We start from the raw sequence: 15,796 nt of genomic DNA, 5'->3' as shown, positions 1-15,796 counted from the left end.
TTGAAGACAAATGGGCTACAGCAGCAGAAGACCATGCCAGGCACTGCTCCTGTCAGTTTAGAACAGAAAATTGAGGCTACAGTTCACCCAGGATTGGAACTTATCCTACTTTTTATCTGCGGTTCAGGCTGCTGGTGGTAATGTCATCATGTTGGCACACTTTCTACCCCTTAGTACCAACTGAGCATTGTTGCTGGCCATGTCCATTATTGTGTGATCACAGTGTACCCATCTTGTGATAGCTGCTTCCATTGAGGTATAATGCCATGTCATAAAGTTCAGATTATCTCAAATTGGTTTCTTAAACATGACAATGAATTCACTGTACTTAGATGGTCTCCACAGTCACCTAATTACCAGGCAGTCAATTCAGTCCAGCACAGATTTGGTAAAACAGAAAATTCACATCATGGATGTGCAGCTGACAAATCTGCAAGACCTGTGTGATGCAATCAAGTCAACATGATCCAAAAACTCTGAGGAATGTTTCCAGCACCTTGTTGAATCTGAGCCAATCTGAATGTAAAGGGAGGTCCAACCTATTGCGAGCAGGCAAAACAGAGAAAAGGGAAAAGAATAATAGACTTAGTTTAAAAGAATGGATGACACTGAAAACCCTGGAAGCGTTAGCATTGTCTGCTGCTGGAACTCAAAAAGATTAAATGATTAGTTAGGTTGATTATAAATTGCTTTTGGTCATCACGTTTTACTGTTTGGAGTAATAAAATAGACACTTTGGTTCCTGGGGATCGGTTCCTTTATCCTACAGAGTAGACATTCCTCGCAGCACTTCTTCTTAATTGCTCTAAACAAACAGTTTTGTCAAGCAATTTAAAACCATTGTCTGGTGTTGATTACTGCATTCAGTAAATGGTATCGCCCAGATGTCAGACAGCTCCTCCTGCCTCGTGATGTTTCGTCATAACTGCAGGCTACTCAGCCACCCTCATGTCTGGAGTGTGTCTGTCTAAACAGGGTTCAGCAGAAAAAAAGTAGCTCTTCCTCCTGACCAGGATGGCTTGCTGTCATTCGGATTGACATACCACACACCAGCATCCAACCACAGATGTTGCAGGCCACCCAGAAGACACTCCAACACTCACGAAGCAGCATTAACAGAAGGCATTTCCATTCCATTTCCACTTCTCATAGCAAACTATCAGTTCTTAGACCGGCTCTTCTTTGAAATGTTGACTTTGGAGCTTTGTCAGGCTTTGGAGTAAAAGTGTACAACCATGTAATTGATCATTCAGCTTGTGGTTTTCTCTTTCTCTTGTAAATTAACTGTTGTGGTGAGAAGTTCACATATGTGATTGTAATTGTGAGTTTTCCATTTGGGAAATTCATATTTTGATCAGGTATTCTTTTGTCCTCAGATACTGCTTAATATAATTGTAATACTAGTTTAAAATATATTAAACTAAAAGATAACATAACCATCAACTATATGACACACTCACTTCTTTTTTGCCTGTTCACAAAATTTGCATGCAAGTCAAACTGTACCATCTGCTTCTGAATTAAAACAATGGAAGTTCCTTTAAGCTCTAACCACCTTTTACAGCCCCCCATGTTCCCTCAAAGCCACTGTTAAATGATAGAGATTCACACAAAACCCTACAATCACAGACCAGCTTCTTCCACGATGACCATAATGTTATACAGACGTTACCCACAAGCTACACTAGTGGCTGCAAGCAGAAACCATCTGGATAGAAAATCTGAGTCCAGCGGGAGAGGAAGCATGACATGTGTCAATTAAAACCTGTCCTCTGTACGTATGGTGAAGTCAGTGGTGGATGTGGCCAGTGTGGTGATGAGCATGGCTTATGTATGTAATAAAACTGTCCCAGAGAGATTTACCCTCAAATGCAGTTTCTGTCAAGTGTCCAGAATTCAGTCCTTTAAAGTTTGGTCTGTCAGTGCCCCAGCAGAAAAGAAAGTGTAGTTCAGTGCATTTATAGGTGGATGAACATAAAGCACAACATCATGGTGATTATGTTTAGCTGTCTGTTAAGCTGTGTTATGCACTGGTTAATGTTATTGCGCTGCAGTGCATTCATCTATTACTCTATCACCTATTTTTAATACTGCTGCTTGCACATGCTGCAGTATTGTTCAATCTGTGCTGCTGGCCATGAAATGAAAAAACAATGCTCGTTTGGTGTTCCAGATGTCCTTCTCCCTTAAAAAACTTTCCAGTTAGTCCTGGGTAATCCAGAAGTGTTTCCTGGCTAGATGAGATATATAATCTCTCAAGTGGGTTTTGGATATATATTCTGGGGCCTCCTACAATGGGAGGCACCCAAGAGGCTGGTGGCATCCTAACCAAATGCCATCTCAACAGGCTCCTGTCAACATGCAGGAATAGTGGGTTTACTCAGAGATCCCTCCAGATGTTTCACCTCTTCACCGTATCTTCTAAGGCTGAGAAACACCACAGCGGAAACTCATTTTGGCCACTTGTATTTGCAGCCTTCTTTCAGTAATTACCCAGACTTGATGATCACAGGTGAGGATTGGGATCATCTGATTAATCGAAAGCTTTGCCTTTTAGCTCAGCTCTCTCTTCATTTTGTTGCCGCAGCTTCCTCATGAATAAAAGATTCATGAGGAATCCTAAGATATTTGAACTCCCTTGCTAAATGTGATGTTAATGTCATGAAATTAAATGCTTTGAGAATGCTTTCAGATTTTCTTTGAAGGCAAAAAAAAGAACTGAATATTTTAGCCCATTGATGGATGGTTGCCAAGCAACCTGATGGCGTACTTGTATAATTAAAGTTTTGCTAATATAAATTAAATGTAACTGTTGCTAAATACAAATGATGCTTTAAAAGGGTGTTAGAGATGCATAAGAACTAATTATTTTAGCCAGCTGTGTGCGGTTGCTGGGCAATGTGACATCATAATGTCTGATATAAACAACATAGTTGTTTTGGGTTATTTTTTTACTATTTTGTGTGGAGTGTAATTCACTTTCCCATTGTTGTTATTACCGTTGTCATTAAGGTGGGATGAGCAGCCACAGCACAATGGCACAAATTCTTCTTCTACTTTGAAGAAAAGATTTATTACAAATATTTTTTGACTCTTCTCTGAAAGAGGGCATCTAGTGCCCATTAGAGGAACCGCATCTTTAAGCCATAGTAAGGCTGTGAAGGTTGCAGCTTAATTTGTTTTAATGCCCTGTGGAGTTTTGTTCTTATGAAATTTTTAGTGTAACTCTCTTTGTGTGTATCCTTTGGGTCTAAATTAGCCTTTTTCCTCATGAAATATTTGCAAAGCTGATTTTTGACAATTTAGGAACCTGCATTGTTTATAATAATATTAAGTTTCATATAAAAATGTATAACGTTTTAATATCGAGTAAATTTATCATGTCTAAACAACAAAGAGAATACATAGTTAAAAAAGAGAGAGTAGATTTAAATATATAGACGTATTAAAGTAGTAAATGTGCTGTGTAAGATGCTTTTATAGCCCATGCCAAAAAGTCTGTCCACAAAAACCACCAGGGCATGCCACAAATACCATGAAGTGGTTTATTATCCCAGCTGCTCATGAGAGGAACACCATTGTGTTATTTATTTTATTTCGGTTTTTCTCAGACTCGTGACATTTAGCTGTGTATTTTTCTTTGAAGTGCTTGCCAGCGCTCCGTCAGCACGGAGGGTCTTTGTAGTGGGGTTTTGAGTGGCACCTGAAGCAGCCAGCAGGGGACCTCAGCATTGATCGATGAGGATTTTGCAGGCAGAAATTCAGTTCCTGGTCTTTGCAGCTGAGGGCAACTCAGATCTACAAACTTCCATCAAAATGGAAAATGCTGACTGAAAGTGAATAACAGATTCTCAGTTTTTCCTCTATTGCAAAAGGGAATATGATGCAGAAATAAATGCTTCATGGTGATATTAATTGCTTCACTTCTGACAGCTGAATGGCAGCTGACTGAACACAGACAGCCTTTGAATCTTTCGCTGAATAAAGTGATTCCTGTGTTATTCTTGTCGTGCTTTCCTGCATTCATACTTTGAAGTCGCTCCTCTTTTTGCTGATCGTGTTGTATTTCTTTCAAAGTTGAGCGTAGGAAGGCTATCAAATTCTGGTTGCTAATGTGATGATCATTAACCAGTGGGCCACACACACAGACACACACTCATAAAACAGAAACACACACTTGCTAGTGAGTTGCAGTGTTTGGAGTGCTTAAGCTCTGATGTTTTGCTTTGTAACTAGAACCCAAGTCACTCCATGGGCCCCAAATCCTGGAGCCGAGTAAGTCCATACCCACTCCCCACTCCATTGTTGATGAAATTTCTGGAAAGACAACCTGTTTGTGTAACTGCAGCGAGTGCTGAGTCTCTGCAGAGCTGAGTGGGGCCTCTGGGTTCGTGGGAGGGGGTGAGTAGGAGAGGCCGTGGATGGTGCAGCAGCCTGCGTGCCTGTCTGACCTCAGCTCATCTGAGAACATTTTGGAAGTGTTTATTTCTCTACCTTTACTATCAGTTGGTGAGGCATCATTATCGTAGGATGGGTAAAGACCAGTTTAGCATGCTCATTTTTTAAACTCTGTTGAGTGAATGAGCTTACTTTTGCACTGAAGTTGCACTAATGAGTATTTTTGGATTATAAATTAGTCTATATGTACTGGCAGAGAAGTCACTTATAATAATAAACTCAGCTCCAGCAGGGATTTTGATGCCTTTTACCTCTATACGCTTGTAAGACTGGGTCTGAAAGGGAAGTCTTAAAACTGCATTCCTTTTAATAGGCAGCAGGGGGGGCTTCTATGGGAGTTTGATGGAAAATCACTGCTCACTTCATCTATGACCTGGGGAAACCCTTTCCTGAGGAGTTTATGATCTCAATCTCTGATTTTAAGTCTCACTGAATAGAGCACGATGATCATTTTGGTAATTATGGCCTCTTTTAGGGTTAAATAAACAACAAAGGAGGGTATAATTTAGGGAAGACCTACCTGGTCATTGGCAAGTTCTACCATATTAGTGTACAGTGGTATTCTGCTTTCTTTAGATCCGCCTCTTGCTTGTGAAATCAGGTTTTAAAATATCAAGTTCTGTACTAACCAGTGGGTGACATTAATCTTGTATACATAGTCTATGACCTCACTAGACACTCATCATCAGACGGTGGTAGAACAAGCAAACACTGTTGCCACTCACAAGCTCTTGTACAGTTTTTTAATCCAAATGTGGCTCTTGCTCTGTAAAGAACTTGCAATAAAAGAAAAAAAAAAAAGCAGCAATAAAGTTGAGCTGAAATCTGTTTCATAGGGGCAGCCGTCCTAAAATATCAGACAAGCATTTAGTGAAATCTCCAATTTGAATAATATTGAATATATTCAATGCCGACCGTGTTAAACAACCATTACAGCAGCACACATGCAAACATGCAAACATGCAAAGCATTACTCCAGATATTGCTGTTATTAAGCTGTATTAAACCAAGCCAACAACCAAAGCAGCAACCACACAAGGTGAGTTTCTATCTAGTGAACACTGATGACCATGAGTACAGACAGCAGGCTAATGCAAATGTCACTAAAAAGAAAAACAGTGGGTGGAGACCTTGGCACAACCAAAATGATTGCAAAACTGACTTCTCATTGCCTTTAGAATGGTTGCTTCAAAAGCAGGGACCAGGTCTGCAACCACTCGTATTCAGTCACTGTCTTGCATGCATGAAGATGGCGATAAAATGGCTAAAAGTCTGCAATCAGTTTGTGATTAAATGGGGTCAAATTGGAAATTGCATGGAATCTGCTTGTGGTCAATCAGCAAATATCACACAATTTTTGCCATTGATTGTAAATCTGTTGCTGTGTACAGACAGCAGTAATTCAAAAATCCCACCACAAAATAGTTGCATACATTTAACTACAAAATGGCATGGATCTTTTTGCCTTTACAGGAATATAACAAGAATGCAACGAGTCAAGTCGAGTCTCCTGTTGCACAACGATACATCACAGACAAGTTGCATTATTTGGTGCAGACTGACCTTAACTATATTTGCAACATGTTGCCCATCTGTTTGTGTGTATAAACTCCTGCCGATTGCTGCAACTACTTGCTTTTGGTTGCCAAAAGTGGAAAAAATTTAATGCAATTACTGAGCAACCATCAATTTTTCACTTTCTTTGAGTGTGACTTTCGGGAGTAGGTAAAGATCAAAGTAGATTGTTGAGCACCGATGCTCTTATTCCATGTCCGTCGAGTGTGTAAACACTTCTACATAGCAACTTTCAAATTGGATAATTTCAGATTTTATTGTTTTCAGCTGCCACCAAATGGCCAGAAAATCAATCATTTCAGCTGCATGAATTGATTCTGCTTTTCATTCTGTCTCGCAGTCCCTTGAGACACGTTTCTTTCAGAAACATTGAGACATTTTCTGAAACTGAAATGTTTTCTCTCAAAAGCGTGGACTTGATGTTATTGGTATTTTTCTCATATTAAGTCAAAATACAACTAGCTATCAGCAAAATGCATGTTTCCTTTTAAATATGTCTCTGCATAAGAGCAGGTCTGACAGATGAATTAGATGATTATGTGGAAAAAAATAGTTCCCTGTCACACCCCCATGGTGAGGCAGCAGACTGATGGAGCCTCAGAGAGCTGCTGGGTGATGTAATCTTGGTTGCCTCATATTTTGACAATGTTTTTTGTTAGATGTGAAACAAAGCTCAGTGAGTGATATCCTGCCACAAAGGCACCACTTTTCCCCCTCTCCTCCAGTTTTTACGTGGATGATGTGGCCGGTGTCATGGTCCCTGAGAGGTTCTTGGCTCATGGTGGTTGAATCTAACATGGATTTATTGGCTTTTAAAAGCCATCCATCAGTGCTTTCTCTCCACCTCTCAAATCTTTAAATCATCTGCCTCCTCTCTCACTCTCTCTCTTGCTCTTTTTTCCCTCACATTTCACCTTTTCTCCAATTTCAGCCTCTTTCAGTGACGAAGCGTTGGCCTTGTCCTCATTGTCTTTACTCCTCCTTTTGCTGTTCACCCAGTCACTGACAACTGTGAGCGCCTTTCCCGTATGGTTTCCATCACATGTAATAAAAGAGATGGAGCCTAAATAAGGCCACACATGAAGCTGGGATGGTGTTGGTTTCCTGCTGGGCCCCAGAGCCATCCCATGAACTCACAACCCTTTGGCCCTAATTCTGCACTTCCTCTGATTGCATCATTGGCAGGTAAAGCATCAAAGTACGCACAGTGGGCATGTTGGAGGACATAAGGTGTTCTCTGTGCCTTTAACAGGGTGGTATTAGGTGTAGAAACAAAAGGAAAAAAAGCTTTTTGTGAATATTCTTTTGTTTGGTAGCTCATCAAACTCCTCCAAAATCTCCAAAGTTGAAGGCAACTGTTTAAAGCAGATTTGTTTATATGCAAGTATGTACATCGAGCAGGGATTCTTCTGCAGCTATAAGTACCTGAAAGTCAGTTATGACTACAAAAGCACTTGTTAGCGCGTGCACACACACACACACACAAACACACATTACACACATGATTCAGTCCAGGCCCCCTCACTTTGCCACTGAGAAATCTGAGCAGTGCATGACTCATTCATTGGGCCATCATCTCCCTCCTGACTGTAAAACAACTTGGCTTAGATTGCAGTGTATCAGAGATCTTGTAAAACATCTTATTTCTGTTTGAGTAATGAAGGGCAGATTAGAAGAAACAAAAAAAACAGGAAACACACGTATTGGCACGCAGTGAAAAATATTTGACAGTTTTTCATGGCTCATCAGTAAATTGAAATCGTGTGTGTGTGTGTGTGTGTGTGTGTGTGTGTGTGTGTGTGTGTGTGTGTGTGTGTGTGTAAAAGCAGTGAATTGTCTTAGTTAGCGGTGTGTTTAAAAGCTTGAACAAGCATCTGTATATAAAAAGTTGGTAGTGAAAACACTCTTGAGAAGTGGCTTTGTCATTTAAGTTTGAATTTATCCAACATCCACTGGTGTCCATGCAAACTTTTAACTAGCAGAAGCAATATTGTACTCATAGATATACATTGGTTAGTGTGTATTTATGTCCTCTAACAACTGATACATTGTCCTAAACTTAGAGTTAATCCATTAAATCTGTTGTTTTAGAGGTCTTGTGGTGTGTACAGATGCAGCTTTGCAAAACTAACCTGTGACGCCATATTCTCCTGGCACCCCTTCCAAATAAACTGCCCTTGTTTTGTCTTTTCTAGTTGTATCTTTATGAACTTTAACATTTAACATGCTAACTGAGGCCTGTAGAATAGCTTCTGCGTAAGCTGCTTTTCTGTTCTTTACACGTCTACTGCTTTCCCATGCTGTCAATCTCAGTACTGACATCATTGCTCTAGTCTAATCATCTTCTCGCCCGCCTTCTTTGAGCCAATCAGCCTATGCTTTACATGGTTTAAATCTGTGCTCTCCATCATTCTCCCTTTCAGACTCTCCTTCGTGCAACCCATCCCCACTTCAATCTCAGGCACCACAGCCAGAGCTCCATTCGAGGCTTAGTCTTTATCTTCAATTTCCAGCAAACTGCCAAAACTTCTGGTTTTATCGAGGTGGTCACACCTACAGATGATCTGTTAATCAAGTGCATTTGACTGTCCTCTTAATTCCTATAGAAGCAGTAAGGATGCGCTTAGTTTTTCACAGGACTCTATGCAGCCCTGTGAAAAACTGTATTTTTTCACAAGACTAGTGAGTATTCCTGTGAAGCCGCTGAAGGCTTCTTCCACTGAAGCTGAAGTTTGTCTTGAACTCCTTTCTTTGTCTTTGGTGCCAGGTATAATTCACTGATTACCCTTTTGGAGTAGATCTGCACTCTGGTTCCGGGAAAGGGCTTGAGAGCATGTTAAGCAAGGCAGGGTTCCAAATCACAGTTTGTGTGACCTCAGCTCACAGCTTTGTGTTCTCAGCCGTTACTATAGCGTCCCTGCTGCTATTTACAGTAAATAAACATGGTGTTTTAATGAACAAGGCGCATGCATCAGCTGTGGCCTCCTGGACATTATTTTGTAATTTCAGAGCCCATGTTGAGATGAAAAAGACAATGTTTGTGTAATCCTTTGTTTCAGGAAATGAGGTTGATGAAAGATGCAGGCTTGGATTTTTTTTATCACCAAGGTGGACACTGTCTGGACATTGTTCCAATTCAGAGGTTTTACAGAAACAATGGATGACTTTGTTGGAAACATACAGGATGACAAAGGGAATCCTTTCTCATTGAAAACCCACTAGTGTGTTTTTCCTGTTTTGGTAAGGCCCTTTGTGTTTGGAGCATCATTCTTTATATTTTGCTATGAGCAGTAAAAGTGTTGGTGTCAGCCTGTGGTCTGAGCATCCTGGCCGATGGTTGTTTTTGTGGTTGTGGACAGTATGATCCGACTGCGTCTAACTGTGTAGGCGAGTGGGAAAGATGACGAACTGGTGTCCGCTTTAATGATGAGGAACCAAACTAAAGGAGTCTCTGATGGTAAACTGTGGTCAAGGAGCCTGACGCTCGTGGTGTTTTTCCACTGTCTCGTGAAAGTTCATCTTCCTCTCATACTGAGAAATTTGTCACTCCAGAAACTTTTCGATTTATCAGGTCTGAGCCGACTACATGCACAGACAGGCTTGCTGAGCTGCAAGCCTCTCCATATTTTATTTATTTGTTAGGTTTCGTGCATCTGGGCTGTGTTAGTGTGTCAGACATTTGAGAATGTGTGAAAGCTTGTTTGTAGTGACTGACTCATTTCCCTGTGTCTGCTTGTCACACAAACAGACAGTTGTTATACTTTAGACTTTATTCATTTGGGTAAAGTGTGGATATGAATCTTTGTCTTTAGGAAACCTTTTACGCTAAATTGCAAGATCTTTCAATACTGTGGAGCAAAAATCAACAATTCCATTTTTTTTATATCAAGAATAAGACCCCAAAAGAACCCATGGAGGGTGGCTTTTTGCCTTGATGGTTGGGCTATGTACAGACAATATACACAGCTTCTGTCGCGCTATATTAGGTCTGTTACTGGCTGTCGGTGTCCCATGATTAATTAAACACAAAACCATCAAACTGAACTGAATAGACTGGCAATATCTGATCGATAGCTGGATCAGATATCATCACCGATATCAGTCGTTATCTTATCTATAATCGTTATCTGATCCAGCCTTTAGATCAGTATCGGTATCAGTATGATTATCTGATCCAAAGTAGTTAACAAAACAATGCCTTTTCTAAATGAAACCGAGTTTTCTTGCCCTTGATTTGACTATTGTAAAAACCATAACCATCTACCTCGATTCAAGGAGCGGTATGCCTCCGAAAACTTCATGAAGAGCTGCTGTGAGGTGAACAGCTGGTTTTATTGCCTTGCAACAGTAAGACAACACACGCATTATCTTCAGAGAAAATAAATGAAAGAAAGCGGAGCTCTTTAATTAATAAGAAACTTGTCCTTGCATTTATTTGGAATTATCCAATTAAATGCTTCTTCAAATTGTCCTGATCTCATAAAGTATGCAAAGTGGCCATGACCTCTGAGGACACAGAGCTGGCGTGCAATGTGACAAATTTATGTGCAGGTCCAATGGAAACTGTGACAATAGAAACTAGATATGTTATGGTGGACACACCTTGGTGGTGATGTTGCAGCTGGCCAATGTAGTCATAGCCTTTGGAGGGAAAGTGGATACTGATGGTAGGATTTGTGTTTCACATTAAACATAGCCTGTCACAAGGTAAACTTTTAATTTTGTCTTAGTTGCATGTTGGCCATTTGGTTGGGTTCAACTAAAAAAAAAAAAAAAACTGTGGTTGTCACGTGTGAAATCTCTGAGTTCTTAGGAAAGTGAAAGATTTTACTTCTAGCCCTGAGGATAATGTAGCTTCTGCTGCTGAGTCAACACAAGCCAGTTAGAAGTGTATCTGCTTTAGTTCATCCTGTGCTGATGATTCACGTTCATGGAATCCAGCTGTAAAAAAAAGATGGACAATTGACAAACAAATAAAAAGAAAAAAACAAGCCGATTATCCAGGAAGTGACCCACTGGAAAATAATCAGCAGGCACGCTATGACCTCTGAACTGGACAGCCCACTCATGTGTGGACACTCAGGTTTAAGCTTTTCCATCTGATGCATTTTCTCTTTGTTCTTGTAAATTAGCTGTGAAACCGAAGTCTCTCCTTTCCTATTGTGATGTTTGCCACGTGTTTTGTGTCACGGCAGCTGTCAAATTTTAAATTCTCCACTTAATCCACGGAGCATCTGAAGCTCATCAATCAGGGGTGCACTGAGATGGAAAAGAGTTTAGCCTGTGCAATAGTTCATACACTTACAAAGTGTTTTGGTATCATTTAAGCGCAGCAGATTTGTAAACACTGTCAGCTTGTTTGGATTGGAACAGCAGCACTTTGATTACTGTGAGCTGATGAACTGATGTGCTCACTTCATTGGGGAAGTTTGCACGAGCTGACGCTTCAAACATGCCAGCAGTTATGAATGACTCAGAAAAGGCAATCATTTATCATGGCCATATTCCCAGAGTGCACTTCTCTGCTTACAGTTAAACCAAGCCGAGGAAAGACTTTGGTAACTCCTGATGCGGTAATCACTTTCGCTCCGTGCCCTGAACCGGACCTGTGTTTTTGAAAAGATTAACATGTTTCAGGCATGAATACCTGTTAATACACATAAGAAGGCTCTTAACCTGCCTGAGTACTGCAGTTTCCACAGTTTTCTCTCATTTCTTTGACTCATGTCACACTTTCCTAGTCTTTCTGTGGCCACAGAATGAAAAGAAGTGAATATTTTGGCAAGACGAGAGTCACAAGTTACTGATTTTCCTTAAAAACGTCTCACTTTGAAACACTTTGATAAGATTTATGGGCTTCTGTGTCGTCATCGTCGGAAACAAATGCTCAAGGCCATTTTTTTTATAATACAGTTTTGAGTTGAAAACATAAATCTTCTCTGTTTAAGTTGAGAGAGAGTAAAGTTTGGATCAGGAACAAAAGCATTTTAAAAACTGCCAAATCTCTATAGTTTGCTTCACATTTACAGACTCTTCTGTGTTAGCAGTTTTACTATGATGCAACTTAACTGATTTTATTCAGACCAATAGTTCTCACCTGTATCGTTTCCTGCAAAAAAAAAAAAAATCCAAAAGCTACCGCTCGAAATCAGACAGATGCTTTCTTAGAAGTTGGTGGTGAGCAATATATGTTTTTAGGTGTGAAGTTAATTGGAAGAAATTGGAAGAAGTCAATTAACTGCTTCAGGATCCTGCAAATAAATAAATAAATAAATACTCATAAACAGTTCTTTAAATTGAGTGTTTTTTATTAATCTCTTCACATTTAGTAAAGACAAAGTGCGATTCAAAAAAAACCCTTTTTGTTTAAATTATAATTTCCTCAGAAAGAAGATCACCACAGGTATGGCCATAAACTTTTGGGGGGTAAAATTTGAACACTAATATCTGTGCAACAAAAGAAAAACCGCAGTGGTAAAATGATATGTCTATAGCTCAGGGATTGTCTTTCCCCTTAAGGAAAAAGTAAATGAAAAAAGGATATTGGTAATGTTGATGCTTATTACTTATAATCGTCGTTAAGAGCACCAAATTCCTTGGTGTCCACCTGGCGGAGAACCTCTCCTGGTCTCTCAACACCAGCTCCATAACTAAGAAGGCCCAACTGCGCCTCTACTTCCTGCAGAAGCTGAGATAAGCCCATCTCCCTCCATTCATTCTCACCACGTTCAACAGAGAGACTATCAAGAGCGTCCTGAGCAGCTGCATCACTGTCTGATATGGTAAAGGTGGATTGCAGTACCCTCTCTTCCCTCCATCACGGACACTTACAACATCCGCGCCATCATCCTGTTCTGTCTAGTGTTGCACTGTCTTGTCTTTTTTTTTTTTGCAATTTTTGCAATTTTTGCACATTGCACTTTTACGTAGTCCCGTGTTGATTGTCTGTTATATGTCATGTGTAACACCAGGGTCTCAGAGGAATGCTGTCTCGTTTCACTCTGTACTGTACCACTGTACATGGCTGAAATGACGATAAAAGCCGCTTGACTTGACTTGAGTATAAGTCATACACCAGTCAGCCTCTTACTTTTTAATGTATAAGTCACCTTGTTCTGCCTAAACAGCCCTGACTCAGAAATGAGATCTCTGTGGGTGTTCTCTGGTATTAGGTACCAGGATGTTGGCAGTGGATCCTGGTTGCTGTAGGTTGCTACGTGAGGCCTCAGTGCTATGTGAGTACATTGTGATGTGGGAAATGTAGAGGCTGTATGAATACTTGGCTTCTTTGATCTGTCCCTCAAACCTTTCCTGAGCAGATTTTGCAGTGGGAAGGGGTCCTGCTAGGGGAGGCCTTCATTAAGGGCCACTGGGGGTGGCAATTTTTTGGTAGGTGGCATGTGTCATTGTATCAGTACATCCTCATAAATGCCAGAACCCAAAGGTTTGTAATAGTTGACAAATTCCAGTCAAGTCCAATTCATGGACCTCCCAATTTGCAACCATCAGGGTCCAAAAGATCTACCGCAAACATCCCAACCTCTACAACAGGTTAAAACAGCTTGGCTGATTTGTTGGTTTACCTCGACTGAAGACCTGCTTTTAACAGTGTGGGTACTGGCCCGATACACTGAGTGCACCTTAAAGCATATGAAGTAAAGTAGGTCTTCTTGCTGGTCAGTGAGGTAATGGTGGTGTCATTTGAGTTTGCACAGAATCAATCACATGGAACGATTACATCTAGAACCCCCTTTTTCAGTTTCATCCATCACTTGCTTGTACTCTTTACAGTAAATCTCCTGTTGAGGTTGACCAGGTGTTCCACCTCCTCTCCAACTTGACACGGTCTTTGACTGAGGTCTAACAATCAGTGATCTTACAAAAAAATCCCTTCACACCAATAAGAATAAATGATGTTGTTAACTTTGGCATCGAAACTCCCAGTGGGACACTGAGGATCCAATCGGCGCTGGATTTTTAGTTTATTTAAGAATTACCTCACCATATAAAACACACTCGAGCGCAATGTGTGGTTAAACCTTTGGCACTAAGTGATTCTTGCACTTTACAGGTCCACGTATGATGGGAACTGAATGGCTCCTGTTAATCTGAATATATCTTGTATTCCTTTATAAAAAATTTAATTCCAGGTACACGAAAAGCAAATACCCCCCCCTCCCCCCAAGACCCCCCCCCACACACACACACACACTCACACACTACATTCCCAACCTTTACACACACACACACACACTCCCTGAACTGAAAATGAAATGCAGCTGTGTTCCCGTCAGCACTGTAGAGCTCGCCACTCATCTGTCATGAAAAATATCCTTGAAAAGGAATATTCCAAAAAGTGTCCCCACACGCTAAGGGCCCCAAATTTCATTCCACAGTCCTGACACTGCATTAAAAAAAAAAAAAAAAACTACACACCGTTTGCCTCCATTTCTCTGGGAAGAAATCTTTTCACACAAGGCGACTGAAAGAGAGGCAGTTTGCTGAGAGAAGACTAAGTTCAGGAAAATAAGCATGTTGCTGAGTCTAAACAAATCAGTGGGGGGGATTGTTTTTGTGTCGCTTCTCCACCAGGACCCCTGAGGGAAGAGCTGGCCTCTTTAATGTAGACTCCGGGGCTGTTTATCCAGATGTGGGTCTCCTGGAGTCCTTAGCGAACACCAAACTCCACCTACACATTTTAGGCATTTCTGATTCAGAAAAATGCTCCATAGGAAGCAAAGTGTATTGACTCATTTGGTATTCTTTCATGTTTTTACGCAGGAATCCAGGAGGGCACCCAGTGCACGAAGTGTAAGAATGAATGGGCACTGAAGACCTCCATAGCTCTGCTCTATGTGCTGTGTACACTCCTCACCATCGCTGTTGCTATACTTGGATATAAAGGTAAAACAAGCTGCCCACTACGCTCCTTTTCACTATCACTGTAATCTAACAGAATAAATTAGAGGATGGCAAACACTTCTACAATGACGCCCTTTGTTTTCTGAAATGTTGAAATGATTCACTTACATTATGTTGATGGAGTAACCATCCAAACATATCATTAGTTTTCTCTTTGTGCTGCCAAGAGCTTCACTGTTTCATGACCGTATGAGACCTCCTGTGCGTGAGGCAAACAGCTCTCTGTCTCTTGAGTGGACTTCAGCATGCTCAAGTATGACATGAATGTTCTTTTGCAATGCTTCATTGTCATTATTCAATGTTTCAGTAATGGAAAGTATGACAACACTTCTGCCACATTCACGAGGAAAACTTAGCAGTTTTACCCTCAATTTACTCTCTCTACATTTCCTGTTACAGATAAACGCCCTGTTAAACCAAATTACCCCCCAAAAAAAAAAAAAAAAAAAAAATCTCAAGGAGTTTTAGACTGAGTACTGAGTACAAAAAATGCTTGTTTACTTTCTTGCAGAGTCACGTGAGAGATTTCACCTTCATGTTGCCAAAAACAAACAGTGATTGAACCCAAGAGAAACAGCTAACAAAACAAATATGCCTGGCAGTGCATTTCACATGCGGGGTTGACTCCAAATACTCTATATATTGTGAATGGAAACGTGAAATGGCCAGAGAAGATGATACAGTACTGTGAAAGGCTTTAGCCAATCCCCATTCCTTTATATTTTGATAGGAAAATAGGAAATAGGTGCTTATAGAAATCAAAACATATATAAATGTACAAACATACACAGTATATAAAACAAAAATGAGCTTGAAAGTCAATATTTAGCATGACCATCTT

General features: G+C 40.5%; 1 protein-coding gene across 1 annotated transcript in view; it reads left to right on the top strand.

Moving 5' to 3' along the window:
• The window catches only part of LOC146511527 (collectin-12-like), a 44,937-nt gene that overhangs the window by 17,077 nt on the left and 12,064 nt on the right, over positions 1 to 15,796 (top strand). Inside the window, exon 3 of the mRNA XM_085172308.1 lies at positions 14,815 to 14,937. Coding sequence (XP_085028434.1) covers positions 14,815 to 14,937 — 123 coding nt within the window. The remainder of the gene's footprint in view (positions 1 to 14,814; positions 14,938 to 15,796) is intronic.

The sequence above is a fragment of the Neolamprologus multifasciatus genome, chromosome 9 (genome assembly GCF_963576455.1).
Source record: "Neolamprologus multifasciatus chromosome 9, fNeoMul1.2, whole genome shotgun sequence".
Classification (NCBI taxonomy): domain Eukaryota; kingdom Metazoa; phylum Chordata; class Actinopteri; order Cichliformes; family Cichlidae; genus Neolamprologus; species Neolamprologus multifasciatus.
This window is presented reverse-complemented; position numbering and strand designations above follow the sequence as displayed.